Here is a 16,891-nt window from a genome sequence, read left to right as displayed (position 1 = left end):
CCGGTCCATATTTTGACTCCAACTTTCTTAGAAGTTAAATTATTTAAATATTTCAATTACATTTAACTAATTTATTATGGAATAAATTCAAAATATTCTGATATGGATCTGAGCACCATGTAGCAGTTTATATGTTCACTTTAATAAGAGTTAAATTACTTAATGTTTTAATTAAATTTAATGGGTAATGCATTGAAAGCATTCTGATATGGATTTGAACACTATGTACCGGTCCATATTTTAACTCCAACTTCCTTAAAGAGTTAAATTATTTAAATATTTTAATTAAATTTAATAGGGAATTAATTCAAAGCCTTCTGATATGTATCAGAGCACTTGCACCAATCCATACAGTCACTCCAACTTTCTTAGGAGTTAAATTATTTAAATTTAATAATGAGTAATGCACTCTGATATGGTTGCGAGCACCATGTACCAATCCAAACATACACTCCAACTTCCTTAAGTATCGAATTGTTAAAATATTTCAATTAAATTTAATCCGCATTCAAAGCATTCTGATGCGGATGTGAGCACCACGTGCCAGTCCATATATTTACTCCAACTCTTTTAATGTGAATCATTCAAATACTTCAATTAAATTTAATGGGGAATGTATTCAAAACCCTCTGATATGGGTTTCAGCACCACGTATCAGCCGATATACTCACTCCAACTTTCTTAAAAGTAAAATTAGTTAAATATTTCGATTAAATTTAACTAATTTAATGGGGAATTGCTGCTATGGTAGAGGACTAACGTTGATGCAAAAAAAGTGCGTCAGTAGAAAATTTAATGCAAAATTAATATTTTTATGCATGTACTTCGCCTTATCAAGAATTTTAATTATAGGCAATAAACTGAGGGCCAATTACCTTCAAAGCCAGCCATTATTGATAAAGCTAAACCGCATAAAATGTTATTTATAAGCGTAATATTTTCATACTAATAACATAAATTGCCCCAGCCATTTAGCAAGGAAAAAAATGAGAAATTTCCTATATTTATCCACTATTTTCTTCATAGTGATCCTGCAGGTACGTAAAGTCATAAAAGTCCATAAAATCCTCCGTACATAAACTTGTTTAACGCTTCAGGTTGTTTCGAGCCAGGACCTCCAACAATGCAGAGAGAAAATCATCAGTCAAATATCCGCAGTAAAATTCGGTCAATATCCGAAATGCTTCGACGCTAGTAAACTGACCCAGCTGAAAAACAACACGGACATCCTGCACGAGATGTACAAAACGATCACCGAAAACTGCAAATCGCCGACCGCGGAAAACATTAAAATGTGCCTGGAACATTTTAAGAATTTCCTTCAGTCCAAGTCCGACGAAATCCAGGCGGTGATCGTTGGGGCGATCCATACATTTTTCGACGCATCCAGGGGTTGTGTGGATAGTTTTGTGGATAAAGTGGGCAATCTGGACGAGTGGATCCAAAGTGGATGTGAGGGCGATTTACCAGAGGGCCAGTAACATGTTTAACAATACTGTGTTTAAAAATTAATAATAAAATAACGTTAAAGGTTCAGTTACTTTTACTTAAAAAATTAAAGGTGGAATTTGAACAACGTTCTCAAATGACTTTTATTACTTGAGTCTTTCCAACGTTGATGCTGTTACTAATTGAATTACTATCCTAGGATATTTTTTTGGAAAAATTTAAACATAAATGCGGGTTAATTTTATTAAACAAATGGGAAACCCTCGGTTCGCTGCAAACCTCCATAAACAGTTTACGGGCAAATTGAAATATCAAATAAAACCGCCCTCCACGCTCCGTATATTTATCCTGTTATTTTCGGGTTTTATTCTGGCAAAATTAAATTCGCTATCGGAATAAATAAAATATGGCGTTGGGCCGCCCATTGAATTCTTTATGGTAAGATGAATTTATGATGTTTGTCGAAATGGGGCTTAAATTACGGACAAGATTGATTAATTATGGATTTTTTTGGTGTTTAATAATAAATCTGGATTAATCATAATAAGCTTAAAAATGCTGCATCATTGTATGCTAATTTTTCATGATCCCGAAGTATTATCACCAGGTTAACGCAGTGATAAAGAAGATGATAAAATGATTTTTTCTTCAGTCAATTTAGATCCTTGAGTAACAGATGCTGTGTTTCCCTTTTTAGAAAAAATAGTCCTGTTTAAACCAGGATCACTCGACAGCAACAATTTTCTATGATTTCTCTAAAGCTTTTGACAGTGTAAATGATGATATCTTAAATAATCAGTTGGATCACTACGGTTTCAGAGGAGCACCTCAGAATAATTCAAGTCATTTACTTGAATTATTCTGAAATTCTCCTACTATATAACTTCTAATTATTTAACCGCGTAGAAAAAAGGAAAATGCAAACTGACGCAATATGGTTTGTCTAGGAATATTCTAAGCATGTTTTTTGGCAAATAATCACAAAAGCCTTAGGAATATACAGTACCGGCCAACAGTGGAGAAACATCAAATATTTTCTCTATATTTAAAAATGGTTTACTCTATATACATACACACATCGGAAAAGTCTAAGGATATTTTGATAAAAAAATAAAATTATAAAAAAAAATTTTTTTTGGTGATCAATTAAAATTAAATTTGAAGATTGGCTCATCCTGTAGAATTCTGTGAGACAAACAAAATCTTAACACTGATAACAAATATTTAAGGAATTTTTTCATAAAACAGAAAAAACCATGGTTTTTATATTGCAATAAATATTCTGGTAGTCTCGATTTCGTTCATGGTACAGAGTTACTGCTTTGCAGAGTGAATAAAAAATTGTGTGGTACGTCATTTAACTTTGGACGAGATGAATAGAGCTATAGGACTTTTTCAAGGAGGCATGCGGCAAATTGATGTAGCTGAGCGTCTAGAAGTCTCTCAGAGCGTTATAAGTCGATTGTGGCGGCGTTTTCGTGAAACTGGAAATTCAGCTGAACAACATCCAGGACGTGACCGCGCTACGACAGCTGCTCAAGATAGATTTTTAGTTTTAACTGCTAGAAGGCAACCTAACATTACAGCTCCTGAATTGGTTATCAACTTGCAGAGAGCACACAATATTACCGTAGGCCGTGATACTAGGGCCACTTAGATGTCCACCTCTTTCCAGAGGCAATCGCGCTGCGAGATTAGAATGGTGCCAAGAATATCAAAACTGGAATGAACATGATTGAAAGGCCTATTCCATGAAAACTAATAAAAAAAGTAAAAAAATTATGGTTGAATTTCCGTTTAATTTTTAGATTTTCCAAAATTTCCTTTAATTCAAAAACTATTGGGTTAGTACAAATTTGTGAAAATACATGTTTTCTTTGGAATTCAATGCCTTTTTTTATGAGCTAGGTTTGATAAATATCAATGGAATATTAGGGAAATTATTAATATTTTGATTTTTGATACTTATTATGTCTGAATTTCCTTTTAATTTTTAATTTTTCCAAAATTTTCAAATTCAATTAATTCAACTCATATGAATTAAAAAATTACAGAGTAAATGAAAATGTATGTAAATACATTTTTTGCTTGGAATTAAATGCATTTTTTTATAAAAATCGGTGCATAAATAGGAAAATCTTTAATTTTCCCTTTCTGATGATCCATAAAAATTGAAAGTGGAAAAATAAGGAATTTTACTTTACTTTGAAGTTATTTCAAAACTTTCCTAAAAAGCTTTATTTCATCAATATCAGTAGAAAAATATGAACATTATCATGGAATTTTAGTTTAATTTAGAGATTTTCCAAACTATTCCTTAACTCAAAAAGTAACTAGGTAATTGATAATTTGTAAAAAATACAGTTTTTTTGGTTTAAATTAAACTCCTTTTCTTATGAGCCATATTTGATGAAAATCGGTGGATAATTATGGAGATTTTAATTTTTCATAAATTTTCTAAAATTTCCTTTAATTATAAAACCTTTCCATTGAGTGTATACTCTTGTCCTTTTTAAGCGATCTTTATTAAGAGTATTATTAGAAAATCGAGAAGAACCTTAAAGTCTCTTACAAATTAAGAAGTAAAATGCGGTAGAAATCTGCAATTTTGTCCATTGATCGACATATTCATGCTCATTACATTAAACTGACCACATAACATTTTTAGTCATAACTCATCTTTAAAACCAGCAACAAACTTCCCTGTTTTATTTTTTTTTTAATCTCATTGCAGTGTCAAAACACTTATATCCGGCCCTTAATTCCGCTAAAACCGGCGACAATAACGGATCCATTAACGCCAATATTTTTTTTCCTGAAAATAATAGACATATCAAACGCAGACTCTCTATTTGCCATGAAACCTGGACTCCCCTAAAACGTTTTTTAAATACCGGAGGCAGAACAGTGGAAATTAAATGGCAATTTGGAACGAGCTTTTGCATTTTACACAGTAGAATTTTTGCATTTAGATTTTTATTAAAAGTTATGGGACTTACTTTTTTTGCAGAGGGTTTTACGGTGTATTTCTTGCTCCAAAACCAGCTTTTACAGCACTTCATCAGAACATATCACAATAATCGACATTTTAATTATCAAATAGTCAGGAATATAGGAAATAAATAACGACGAGCTGCTGAAAACTTTATTATCTCAAAATGCTTTATCAAAGGATTTGCCTTATCTTTAATCAATCGATTTTGATTGTTCTGTTTTGGGGGTAAATGTGAACAAAAATAAGTGAATTTATTAATTTAATGTGTCTTTTTATGGATTTATGAAATTTAGAAAATCCTTTTTCTGGACCTAATTTAAACATTCTATGGAAGTCAATTTTTGCACTTTAAACTTTGTAGTCCTAATGGAAAAACTTTATCCAACTTCAATCATAATTAATGCTTCTGCGGGACATATCGAAACTTCTGAATCGATCTGAAATATATTTTTAGATTTTTTAAAACTTTTAGAAACTTTGAGAGTTTCCTAACCATAAGTACCCACAAATTGTTCCTCCGCTTTGGCAAATTTATTCCGCATACAAACTATGTATTTTCCCTTGAACCCATTTTTGAGGTCCCAAAGGTAACACTGGGAGCATTTCGATGAAATTGGGGGGCGAGTGCTACCCCAAGGGAAAAGGGTTGATGGAGCTATAGTGGGCTTTATGGGGGCTGTAATGGCGACTTTTATGTGTACATTTTTGCATATTCTGGTGTATTATAAGCCACTGGGCAATAAATCAAAATTTAAGTCCCTTTATGGGCCATAAAATTTATGCTTTACCCAATAGCCGCGAAGTTTGCATAACGGCTTAATATATTTCGCTTTGTCAACACAACAGAAATCTGTATCAACAGATCGGTAAATCTGTAGTGTATGATTAAACAGCCCGCTGATAAATGGGGTAGTTCAAGATTTATCAGGATGAATTGTGGCTGATATGTGCGAGGAATGTTAAATTAATGGAAATTAAGGGGATTGTTGTCGCAGAAATTAAAATTTAAATATGAAAAAAATAAATAAATAATTTAAATCACGTACATGTAGCATATTAATTGCGAGAAATTATAGCAGGATTTCACTTTAGTTTGGAGGTTTTTCAAAATTTTCTTTAACTTTGAAACGATTGGGTTAATGGAACTTTTTATAAATAAATTTTTGTTTGGAATAAACATTTTTTTTTATGAACCCTGTTTGTTGAAAATCGGTTTAAAATTAGGAAAACTACGAAAATATTGATTTTTTCTTGTTTTTTTACAACATTCTTTTAATGGAAAACCGCTCCATATCTCAAAAATGAATCTAAAAACTCTTAAAAACCTTGATGTCTCTTATTGAGGACGCTCCAGTCTGGTTCCAGTCTCCAGTCTGGTTTTTAGATAATTTCTATTGAGAATTTCATTGGGAAATTGGTAATAACCTTTATTAAAATATGCATGGAAATAATTTTTGTTAATAATTAAAAAGTCTCTATTATGAGCCATATTCCATACAAATTAAAGGAAAAATAGCGAAATTTCACTTCACTTTAATTGAATATTGTCCAAAATGTTCCTTTCTTAAATTAAAAAAAATGATAAATAGATTTTTGGTTTGGAATTGAAAAGTCTTTTTTATAAGCCATAATTGATGAAAATCGGTTAAGAATTAGAAAAACTAGATTCCATATTTTAAAAACTAATTGATATTTATTCCTAAACTTGATTTTTTTAGAGAATATATATGGGGGCATGCTCCTGTCTAATTTTTAAGCATTTTTTATAAAGAATTTTACTGGAAAATTAGAAAAAACGAGTTTCAATTTACTCTTCGTAATTAAAAATTCATATAAATATATTTTTTGTTAGGAATTAAAATACCTTCACTATAAACCATGCTTCATGAAAATTGATGGGAAAATAAGAAAATTATAGCTTTTTCTATGCATAATCTAATTGCATATGCTGCCTATATTAATAATTTGATACTAGCAGAACCAGACTTTTCGATAAAAAAAATAATTGCATCTACGAGTAATTTAGGATTAAACAATTAAAGATATAAAAGGGGCATTTGAAATATTATAGTTATTTTCATGCATAACTTAATTGATAATAATGCCCACGTTTTTACTAAAACAAGACATATGAGTTGGAATTTCAACTGTTTGGAAATAAATAAATGTTATTATAACTAATTAAAGCAGGTGCAATTGACAAACAATTACTTTGCTTTACTGACAAACAATGTTCTTGCATGCATCGATGCTAAACTTCCCTAAATAAAATAAGAGTTTATACTCTTTTCCTAAAAAAACTCGGAGTTATGCCTAAAAGCCTGTAATGGGTAATAAATATTCGTTAATTAAAAAAATTTACAAAATTTCATTACTTTCATAAATCCAACCTGTTTAGAGTAGATTCATAATTTTTCTATTCCAGGCAAAAGCATATTTAGGCGTCAAAGCATTAATTTTAGACTTCTTTCATCACAGGAAAACACTGATAGCATAATTACCCTAATTCAGCTGATAATTTTAATAAATCATGTAGGGATAAATATTCCCCATTTAGGATTAAGAATAATATAAACTCATTTGTATTTTTTTCAGATAGTTGAAAAATCATTGTTTAGCTGCCCTAGGAAATTATATACTTCCAATTTCCTATTTTTTCAGACAACTAAAACCATTTCAGGTAAGAGTTCATTAGTCAACTGCCTGGGCGTAATTCAATATTTCTTTCAGGCAGTTGAACTAATTTCTGAATTTTTCAGATAATCAACAACCTGAAAATATTTTCTTGTCTTTTAGATAGTTAAAGTAGTTTCTAGTTTCTTAAAGAAAAATTAGAAAACCCAAAAAAAAATTGAAAATTTCTGCCAGGGAGTTAAAAGTTCAATTGCCTGGACGTAATTCCTTATTTCTTCCAGGCAGTTGAAGTTATATTTTTTATCACTATCAGGTAGCCAAAAAGTCCCTTTAAGGCAACTAAAAGCGTTTTCCATTTCTTCGTTTCCAGGGAATCTAAAATACTGAATTTTGATGACTTCTTAAAAATAATGACAGAGAAAAAAGAATGTTATGTATGTATTTAATTTGGTATAATAAACACGTTTAATTTACAAAAAAATATTCGGGTTCAATCGGTTTAGGATACATAAAATTCCACAAAAGCAGTCAATTTCGAGTCGGCAGAAAAAAAAACAGGAATAAAAGTGACACTTTTGTCACAGTAACCTGATTCAATGATAATCCAAAATATCGCTGTCTCTCCCTCAGAAACTCGACTAAAAATACGACAAACCGAACAAAAACAACATAATTCATAAAACATATTTTCGTAAGAACCGAGAGAAAGAAATCACAAAAGATGTACGAGAATCGCATATGGCACCTAGGGGCAACCAATTTTAAGTCGGATCTAAGTCACGACGGGGGGGAGTGAAACGTGGGGGGTGAAACATTGCGACTTTTGCCCCGGAGCCAACGGCTAAAAGAATCCGGAACGACAAACAAAGTTACATACGGACGAAAATGGGATTTTTCTTTTTTTTTTTGGGTAAATTTGTATTTGTATGACAGTTTTTCAGGTTGAAACAGTTAGTCGACCGTTGTAGACAAGTGGCTTTGTATGGATGCAAAATTGTTTAAAATTATTTGACTTGTAATAAGGATTTTTTATTTGCTTTTTTATTTGCTAATTAATCTCTCTATATCGGCCTATATTCTCTTTTACAATTTTTAAAATCTGAAACCTAAAAGTGTTTAAAATAGTCAAAGATTTAGCACAAATTTTGGCTCAACGTTATAATAGAAATAAACCGTATTTATAAAAAAATTACTGTACTAATTTATAAAAAATCTATCATATCTATCTATAATAACTCGAGATTCCTTGCTGGTTATTATAACATATAAATATTTAATACCCTTGATTATTTTTACCCTTGTCCTTTTTTATTTTGTAATATTAATATTTTTATTAACAATTTTTTTTTGAATAAGAGTAATTGTAAAAATGTTAAACGAATATTCAATTTATCTTAAGTATATTTTATCCCAAAAATCGTAGGTAATAATTTTTTAGAAAATATACACATCTTGGCAATGTCGCTTTTGAATGTCAACGAGCTTTGACTATTAAATGCCTTATATAGAGTGTACCCATTTTTTTTGTCATTAACTGAATTCAATATAAAATGATCAACGATAATTTTTATTTGACTACTAAATGCCCTAGAATATCCTGTTTTATTTTTTAATATCATTTTTATATATTTTTTTTGCTATAAGTAAGCGTAAAAATGTTAAACGGGGATTTAATCTTCTTTAAGTATCTTAAGTATATCTCAAAAATTTTATTTAATAAATTTTAAGATAATTCACGGAGTTTGGCAACATAGCGTTAGTATGTCAACGAGCTTTCACTATTGACTATTAAATGCCTTATATAGAGCGTTAACATTTTTTTTGACATTAACTGAGTTCAATTTAAAATGATCAATGATCATTTATTTGCAATTACACGCAAAAATCTTAGATATTCCTTAAATTAATGATTTATGAATCTTAAAGGCTATAAATTTTATGAAAATGCGCACAATATGGCAACAGGCTTTGAGCATTAAAAGCTTTAAAGTGTCATATTTTTTGCGTAAATCTCCTTCATATTTAAGATATTATAGTTTAGAAATGTTCAACGAGGATTATATCTAACCCAGATAAATTATTCCAAAAATCCTACGTTATAAATCTAAAGAAAATATACATACACAGTTTGGCAATGTCGCATTTGAATGTTAACGAGCTTTGACCACTGAATGCCCTAGACTATCCTGTTTTATTTTTTAATAGCATTGTTATTAGTTTTTTATTTGCTATAAGTGAGCGAAAAAATGTTAAACGAGGATTTAATCTTCCTTGGGTATATTTTATTTTAAGAATCTTACGTAATAAAACCACGCAGTGTGACAACGTCGCGTTGGTATATCAACGAGCTTTGACTAATGACTATTAAATGCCTTAGAGTGTTAAAATTTTTTTGTCATTAACTGAGTTCAATTTAAAATGATCAATGATCATTTATTTGCAATTACACACATATTATATCAAAAATCTTAGATATTTCTTAAATTAATGATTTATGAAGGCTATAAATTTGATGAAAATTTGCACAATATGGCAACGTCTCGTCTGTATATTAAAAATTTGCAATTACAAGCTTTGACCATTAAAAGCTTTAGAGTATCATATTTTTTAAGCAAATGTCCGTCATATTTAAAATAATATAGTTTAGAAATGTTGAACGAGGATTCTATCTAACCCAGATAAATTATTCCAAAAATCCTACGTAAGAAATTTCAAGTAAATTTACACAGCTTGGCAACGTGGCACCTTTGCGTCAAATTTGACATTACAACAATTAGCTTCAACTATTAAAACTAATAGAGTGTAATATTATAAATATTGTTTTGGCTGTTTTTAAAATTGCAACGTTGCCAGACTGTAATAAGTTACCGCCATATGAAACATTATTTAAAATACTTGGAAGCAAATGTCATAATTTCATCTCGACTTTACAATCCTAAAATAACAATAAGAAATACTAAAACGCCTCTAGTAAAATAAAATAAATATTTCAAGAGCCTGGAATATGTGGAATATTAAATTGAAATACCTGGAAGAAATAAGTTCTGATTTCATCTGTCTAAAAAAAGTAGCTTCAAAAAGGTGAAATAAAATGAGAAAAAAGTTCAAATGCCTGGAATAATTAACTCAAAATTTTATCTGCCTGGAAGGATTAGCTTAAAAAATTCTGGAATAAAAATAAAGAGATACTTCAAATGCCTGGAGTAGAATAAAATAATTATTTCAAAACCCTGGAATATATGAAATATTATTTGAAATACCTGGAAGAATTAAGTTCTGATTTCATCTGTCTTGAAGGAGTAGTTCAAAAAACTCATCCATTTAGTCAAAGTGACTTTAATAATATGCAACAAAGACAAAAATAAACTCGAAGTCAAAGTCTCACAACTCAGACAATACATTTGGGAGACTTTGACTTTACATGGAAGGAGTAGCGTTAAAAAAGTGCTTTAAATGCCTGGAATATACAAAATATTATTTTAAATACCTGGAAGGTATAAGTATTAATTTATCTGTATCGAAGTATAGGCTTCAAAACTCTGTAATAAAAAGAGATCCTAAAAATGATGTACAGTTAGTTTTTTTCATCTTTTTGTTTAATTTTCTGATTGGCAGCTATACTTTAAGTCCCATGGAAGGTAAAGCTATCTTCCAATAACTACTTTAAATAGCATACATCTCTTAAGTTTTTCTTAACGCATAGTAAGGAGGTTGTTAATGATCAAGAGAATAATTTTATCTTAAACTGAAAATAGGAATATAGAAAAGCGAAGTTACGACGTATTTCTGACGGTATCAGAAGGAATAGTAATTTTTTTTCTGAAATATAAATGATAAGCAAATCATTCAGAAAATTCTAAAATTAAAATTAATTTATTCTTAAATCTTGACATTAAGAAAACCCAAACTCCTGCTTTAACAGAATATTAGAGTACATGAAAAGTACCATGCATTTATTCTAGTAATTATCGACAAAATAGGTCAGAAACAGTACAGCTTTTCTTACTGATATTTTAAAGCTACATGCTATAGAATTATCTTCCTTGAAGCTATTTCTTAAATTTTTGTTATTCTGGTTGGTTGGTTGACTAATTAACGAAGTATAACCCTTCAAAAAAATTAAAAACAAACATTGAGTTAGAATAATTTATTTTAAGATCACTGTAATATAATATAGTAATAATATACTAATAACACAAATTTAATAACACTCTAATCGTTGATTGAATAATAGGTTTCCCTATGGTGGTCCCTATTATTCAATCAACGATTATACCTAAAGTTGATAGCTAATAAATTGGATAACATAGTGACTGTATTAGAGTCGTTCGTTTATAAAAATATTCCCTTTAAAATAAATGGGTTTTCCCACTTATTCAGGCAATTAATATTGCTTATATTATGTGAAATTAATAGGTCTAACTTCAATGTATTTTAAATTATATTGTAGGAACTTAATCTAGTTTTACCCCGGAGCTACGAGAAATATTAATAGTTTCCAAATAAATTTACACATCAGATAATATCCTCAATCTGTACCCTATAAATTCAAAATGGGAGTCATGCGGTATGCCACTTCAGGAAAGCTAGTGAAAATTAATTAAGTCTAATTAATTTACGGCCCTCCGGAACTCCTCCTAGGCATAGCGAGAATTACTATAGCAGGAATTCATTGAAAATACACATTTTTACCAAGTTTTAGATGAAAATTAATTAACTGTTGTACGTACCTTTAAGTCTGTTTCCGGTTGTAGCACTCGTACGTCCAACGTGCCGGACATGACGGCATACCAACACTTTCCGGTGTCCCCTTGGCGAAAAACTGAAACAAAATTAACGTTTTTTTTGGTTTAAAATGAAAACGGTATTTATTATTAAATCCAATATCTGCGGCAATCAGTTTCATAAAATAAAAAGTATTTTATTTAATAATATTTTTGTTTCGCGTATAAACGTAATAAAGCGGAAATCGATGCGGGTTATTTATCTAAGAGAACGGAGGGAAAATAATTTTTGTAATTTTCTCCGCACGAAATGACCGCATAGCGGTGGATTTTTCCCCCACAGTAATTGCTTTAACATGATGATCGCCATGCTTAGAGGGTACCGGCATAATGGATTAATTAAGGGATTTTTTTTATTAGCCGTTAAGGTTTATCTTGTAATTGTTATTTCATTTAGCAGCAGTAAAATTTATATTATTGTTAGTCACGTTTTATCAGCTTTTGATTGCATTTTATTGAGATGCCCATACCTTCAAACATAACGGATTTAGATCCCATTAAAATAGATGAAATACGCATTTTAATATTGGAAAGAATATTCACTTAATTCAAAAAACATCATACTAATCAAACATAAATACATATAACCCTGCTACATTAAATCGTAAACCGACGTGTACTTTAAACAAACTTTCCCAACGTTTATAACTCATTAGTGACGTGCTGGAAAACTTACTGAACTTAATTGGTTCGAAGTTTCAACATCCCATATAATTTAACGGGATCGTGTGTCTGATATATTAGTTATATTAACCTGATGAACAGCCACCTTTATAGCGGCGACTTTAATTAAACTTTAAGTAAACCTTTGATTTTTATGCATATAATGTCAGAAACATATTTTTATTATAAATGTATAAACAGTAAGCACGATATGCTATTTTAGATTGCAATATGGCACGGCATACGCTTGAAAATACTACATTTGTTTGGACGATAATGTGGTAAAAATGGTGCATAATTTAATTGCATGTGGTGCATATGGAAATTAAATTTTATGTGGTTTTGATTGTCTGTTTTATTATTTTACTGCTGTTTAATCAATATTTGAATAATTTAAAGCGCTGATGCATAACTTTTTTAGATATGAAAGCTCATATGTCAGGCATTTATTAATTGTATATGGCGGAAATTTCTACAAAATATTTGACTTTACTCTAAAACGTTCATTCAATATTAATAAATGATTAAAAAAATTAGAAAACTGTTACTGGATATTAATTAAATAAAAGACATGTGGGATGATTACACGTCAGCCTTAATTATTCCAGGTACTCGATTTTATGCATTTTAATTAATATTAAATACCAGAAAAAAAATAAGACTTTATAACCCATTTTAATAATAAATGTATACTGGGTAAACACGATATGCCATTACAACTCTAACAATACATCGCGTGTTGCAAGATCATACCGATTAAATTTTCCATATATTTTACTCCAACTAAATTAAACCGAATTTATTTATTTAATTACAATTGCGCCAGAATGTCTATTAACGCGTTTCAGCATGACGTTTATTTATCATTACTAACCAAAATGCATACTGTTCGTCATAGTTTTCAGTTGAATTCATGTGTATGCGTAATTTGTATCGATTGACTCGCAATAGTGCAAATGGTATGAAAATACAAATTTATGTGGACAATGTTGTGGTCAAAAATGCTGCATAACTTAAGTGGATATGATAGCTAAATCGTTATGCGTAACTTTTGACTGATTTAAATTGGCGGTTATTTCACTGCTGGTTAATTAATAGTTATATATGGCTCAAGTACTAATGCATACTTTTATTATGTTTTAAAAATATTAAATACAAAACCGATTAAATTAAAAAAGGCTTCTAGGAATAGGTTTTTAAATGAATTAGGAATATGCTTGTTTATTACCTTCACCATTTTTAATAAATAAAACAATAAAGAGCACATTTTTGAAATAATCATTTATTACTGCACGTCATAAAAAAGCAAGTAAATGTACGATAATTTTAGAATATTACATGTTTCGTAAGTGAGAAATATGTGGGCAAAGCAAAAGCTTAATTTTTAAGATTTCTGTATCTGTTGTATAATCTGGTGATTCCTAAATAAGAATTATTTAAATTTTGAAAATCAACTTGTCCGGTCCCTTCACCAAATTTACCTAATGTTATTTTGGCAATTTACAGCATTTATACAAAAAAAGAATGATTTAAATGCCTTTAAAATTACATTAGATATAAGGCTTTCAAAATTCCCTTGCTCGACTCCTTCGCCATTTATTGCTAGCCTTTTATTCTCAGTATATCTCAGGAACCACTGGGACTATTTTGATTTTTTTTACACACTTATTAAGCGTTGAATGAATAATATGTTTGCCTAATACCTTTATCATTTTTTAACAATAAACAGCACATTTGAAATAATGAAATATTGATTTACGTCTTGTGATTTTCTTCACGCCATAATAAAGCAAGGAAATACACGTTATTTTTGGGATTTAGATGTTTCATAAGTAAAAACATAAGGGCGAAATTAGACAATAGTATGGCATGCAGAAAAGACCAATTTACGTTTTTTTCTTGCTTAATTATCATAAATTTGTTTTGGTTAAAACTGTGCTGTAAAACATGAGCTTAATACTATTCCTGGACTTTGAAAATTGATTATAGGTAAAGTATTAGCTTTATTTTAAAAATTTGTTTTGCTATGAATAAAATAAGATCTCCTAAAATATTCTAGCTTCTGTGGTTTTCAAGACATGGCGCTTCTTATAGATACATTTTTTTGTCTGAAAACTCAACTTTGAAACTTAACTGTAAAAAAACTAATGCCTCAATCATTACAATTTTCTATGCATTTTTCCCTCTTAATCCAATGACGTTTTTTAAAATGACGTATCTTTTATAGTTCCTGAAATATTAAACATTTTAAAGCGATTTTGAGTCAAAAAAAGTAGCTAGAATAATCAAAGGTTTCCATTTTTACATTTTATTATTTCGAAAAAGAATTATTTTAATACTCTGTAATTGATTTCAAAATTTACTTGCCCAGCCTCTTCACCAAATTTATTTTTCCTAAAAAACTCTTAAAAAAAATAATATATATAATAAAAAAAAGTAATAATGAGACATTTTAATAATAAATGTCTATACGGTAAAGATGTGTCATTATAACTCTAATAGCACTTACGCGTGTTGCAAACAATCCATAAAAGATCCTCCCGATTGAATTTCCATATATTTTATTTCAACTAAACACAATTGCGCCTATAATGTCCATTAACGCACTTCAGCATGACGTTTATTTATCGTTATTAACCAAAATGCATACTGCTCGTCATAGTTTTTAGTTAAATTCACGTGTATGCGTAATTTGTATCGATTGACTCGGAATAGTGCGAACGGTATTTATGCTGCTATGAAAATACAAATTTATGTGGACAATGTTGTGGTTAAAAATGCTGCATAATTTAATTGGATATGACCGATAGGTCATTGGTGCATATTTGTTGTTTTGCTGCTGGTTTAGGACAATAGTGCATAAACTAATTATTTTTTTTTTAGAGAATTTTACACTACAAAACCGCCTAACCTAAAAAAGCCTTTTAGGAGTAAATTCTTAGCCAAAAAGTGTTTTTTCTTTCAAAATGGTGATCAATCAAACGGCAGTATGTGCACGTCATTGGCGTTGTATTCATAAATAAAGTAAAGTAAAACTGTTTATCCCAAGAAAATTTTATCCCATTTATAAAGGCGTAATAACTTCATAAAACTTGTATTTTTCTCCGAATTTCCTGAAAGTTTCCACTCGTCAAAGGCTCTCTTTTATGATCATAAATAAAACTTTTATAAGCTGACTTTGGTTGCTTTTTTATTTGTCCGATGGCGAGTCGTCAGGAGTCGATAGGAGCACTCTAAAAACCACTCAGCTATAAAGTTTCATTTTGTTAAGTTTCCGCGATTTTCCGACACACCAACTCCAATTTTCAACTTAATTTAAAAGGAAAAGTTAAAGCGAGAGATGGCGCTTTTTTTGTTAAGGACACTAGTTACTACACCATGTTTTTTAATCCCTGTTCCACTTAAAAGAAGTAAATATTAGAAACAATACTGTCCTTTCTAGTCCTATTCTCTTGGGCGTAAAAGTGTATTTCCAATACCTGCATGATGTACAAAATAATGACAAACTCCTGAAATAATTTGGAAAATGATATCAATAGCCTGGAAGAGATCAAAAACGATGTCAAAAGTTGGGATTAAAATAAAAACTCCAGTCAAATGCCTGGAATAAGATGAAAAATTACTTGACTGAATTAAATGACTGAATGAATGGAAATTAATTTTCTATAACAAAATGGAAAAATAATGCAAATTTCTCGAAAATATACATAAGTAAATGAAAAATTAATTCAAATTACTAAAAGGCAAAAAGATGCACCAAAAAACGGTGTGGAAGGCCTTAAATAAATCAAAAATAATTCCAGAAGTCTGTAAAATACAAATAAAATGGAATAATGTTCTTTTTACTTACCTGGAAGACATATAAAGCTGCTAATTATGCAGAAACACAAAAACAAGCATGGACTAGAATAAGAAATTATTTTAAGTGCTTGAAAGATTCATATAACTAATTTTCCAATAAATTCCTGGCAAATAATTTAAATAATTATTAGTCAGGAATAATAAAATTTCAAATTTAATTTGCATATCTAAAACTCCTTAAAATAAAATGAAATAATGTTGGAGAAAATTACTCCAAAAACATGGAATAAAAAAACCATTATTTTAAGCGTCTGCTAAATGTAGAATACTGAAAATATATACATAATATAATAAATAATTCAATTATTTCCACCCACAAGAGTCGCATGCTCATGTACTTACTACATTTCCATGTCATAAATATTATATAACGCCTAAGGGGCGGAAAAAATATATATTTCCAATATCTGGAAAACATACGGAATTATGGCATAAGCCTGAATTGAAATTGAGTTTTAAGTGAGTATAAAAAACCTGGGATAAAATAAGTAAATGCTTAAAAATG

At 29.7% G+C, this 16,891-nt stretch overlaps 2 protein-coding genes across 5 annotated transcripts in view; one reads left to right on the top strand and one right to left on the bottom strand.

Annotated features, from left to right (window-relative positions):
- The window catches only part of LOC126742504 (rap guanine nucleotide exchange factor 4), a 97,649-nt gene that overhangs the window by 52,310 nt on the left and 28,448 nt on the right, over positions 1-16,891 (bottom strand). For 2 of the 4 annotated variants that reach the window (XM_050449154.1, XM_050449152.1), the window contains one exon: positions 11,809-11,900. In XM_050449154.1, coding sequence (XP_050305111.1) covers positions 11,809-11,900 — 92 coding nt within the window. Of the gene's footprint in view, positions 1-4,448; positions 4,588-11,808; positions 11,901-15,034; positions 15,198-16,891 lie in introns of those variants that run through there. The other 2 variants (XM_050449156.1, XM_050449155.1) reach the window with 2 other exon arrangements.
- On the top strand, positions 896-1,534 carry LOC126742512 (uncharacterized). Its single transcript, XM_050449163.1, has 2 exons — positions 896-1,037; positions 1,098-1,534. Exons 1-2 carry the CDS (start codon positions 987-989, stop codon positions 1,479-1,481), a joined length of 435 nt encoding a protein of 144 aa, XP_050305120.1. The 5' UTR covers positions 896-986; the 3' UTR covers positions 1,482-1,534.

This window comes from Anthonomus grandis, chromosome 11 (assembly GCF_022605725.1).
Source record: "Anthonomus grandis grandis chromosome 11, icAntGran1.3, whole genome shotgun sequence".
Taxonomy (NCBI): Eukaryota; Metazoa; Arthropoda; class Insecta; order Coleoptera; family Curculionidae; genus Anthonomus; species Anthonomus grandis.
The sequence above is the reverse complement of the archived record's forward strand: the minus strand, read 5'-3'. Positions and strand labels throughout refer to the sequence as shown.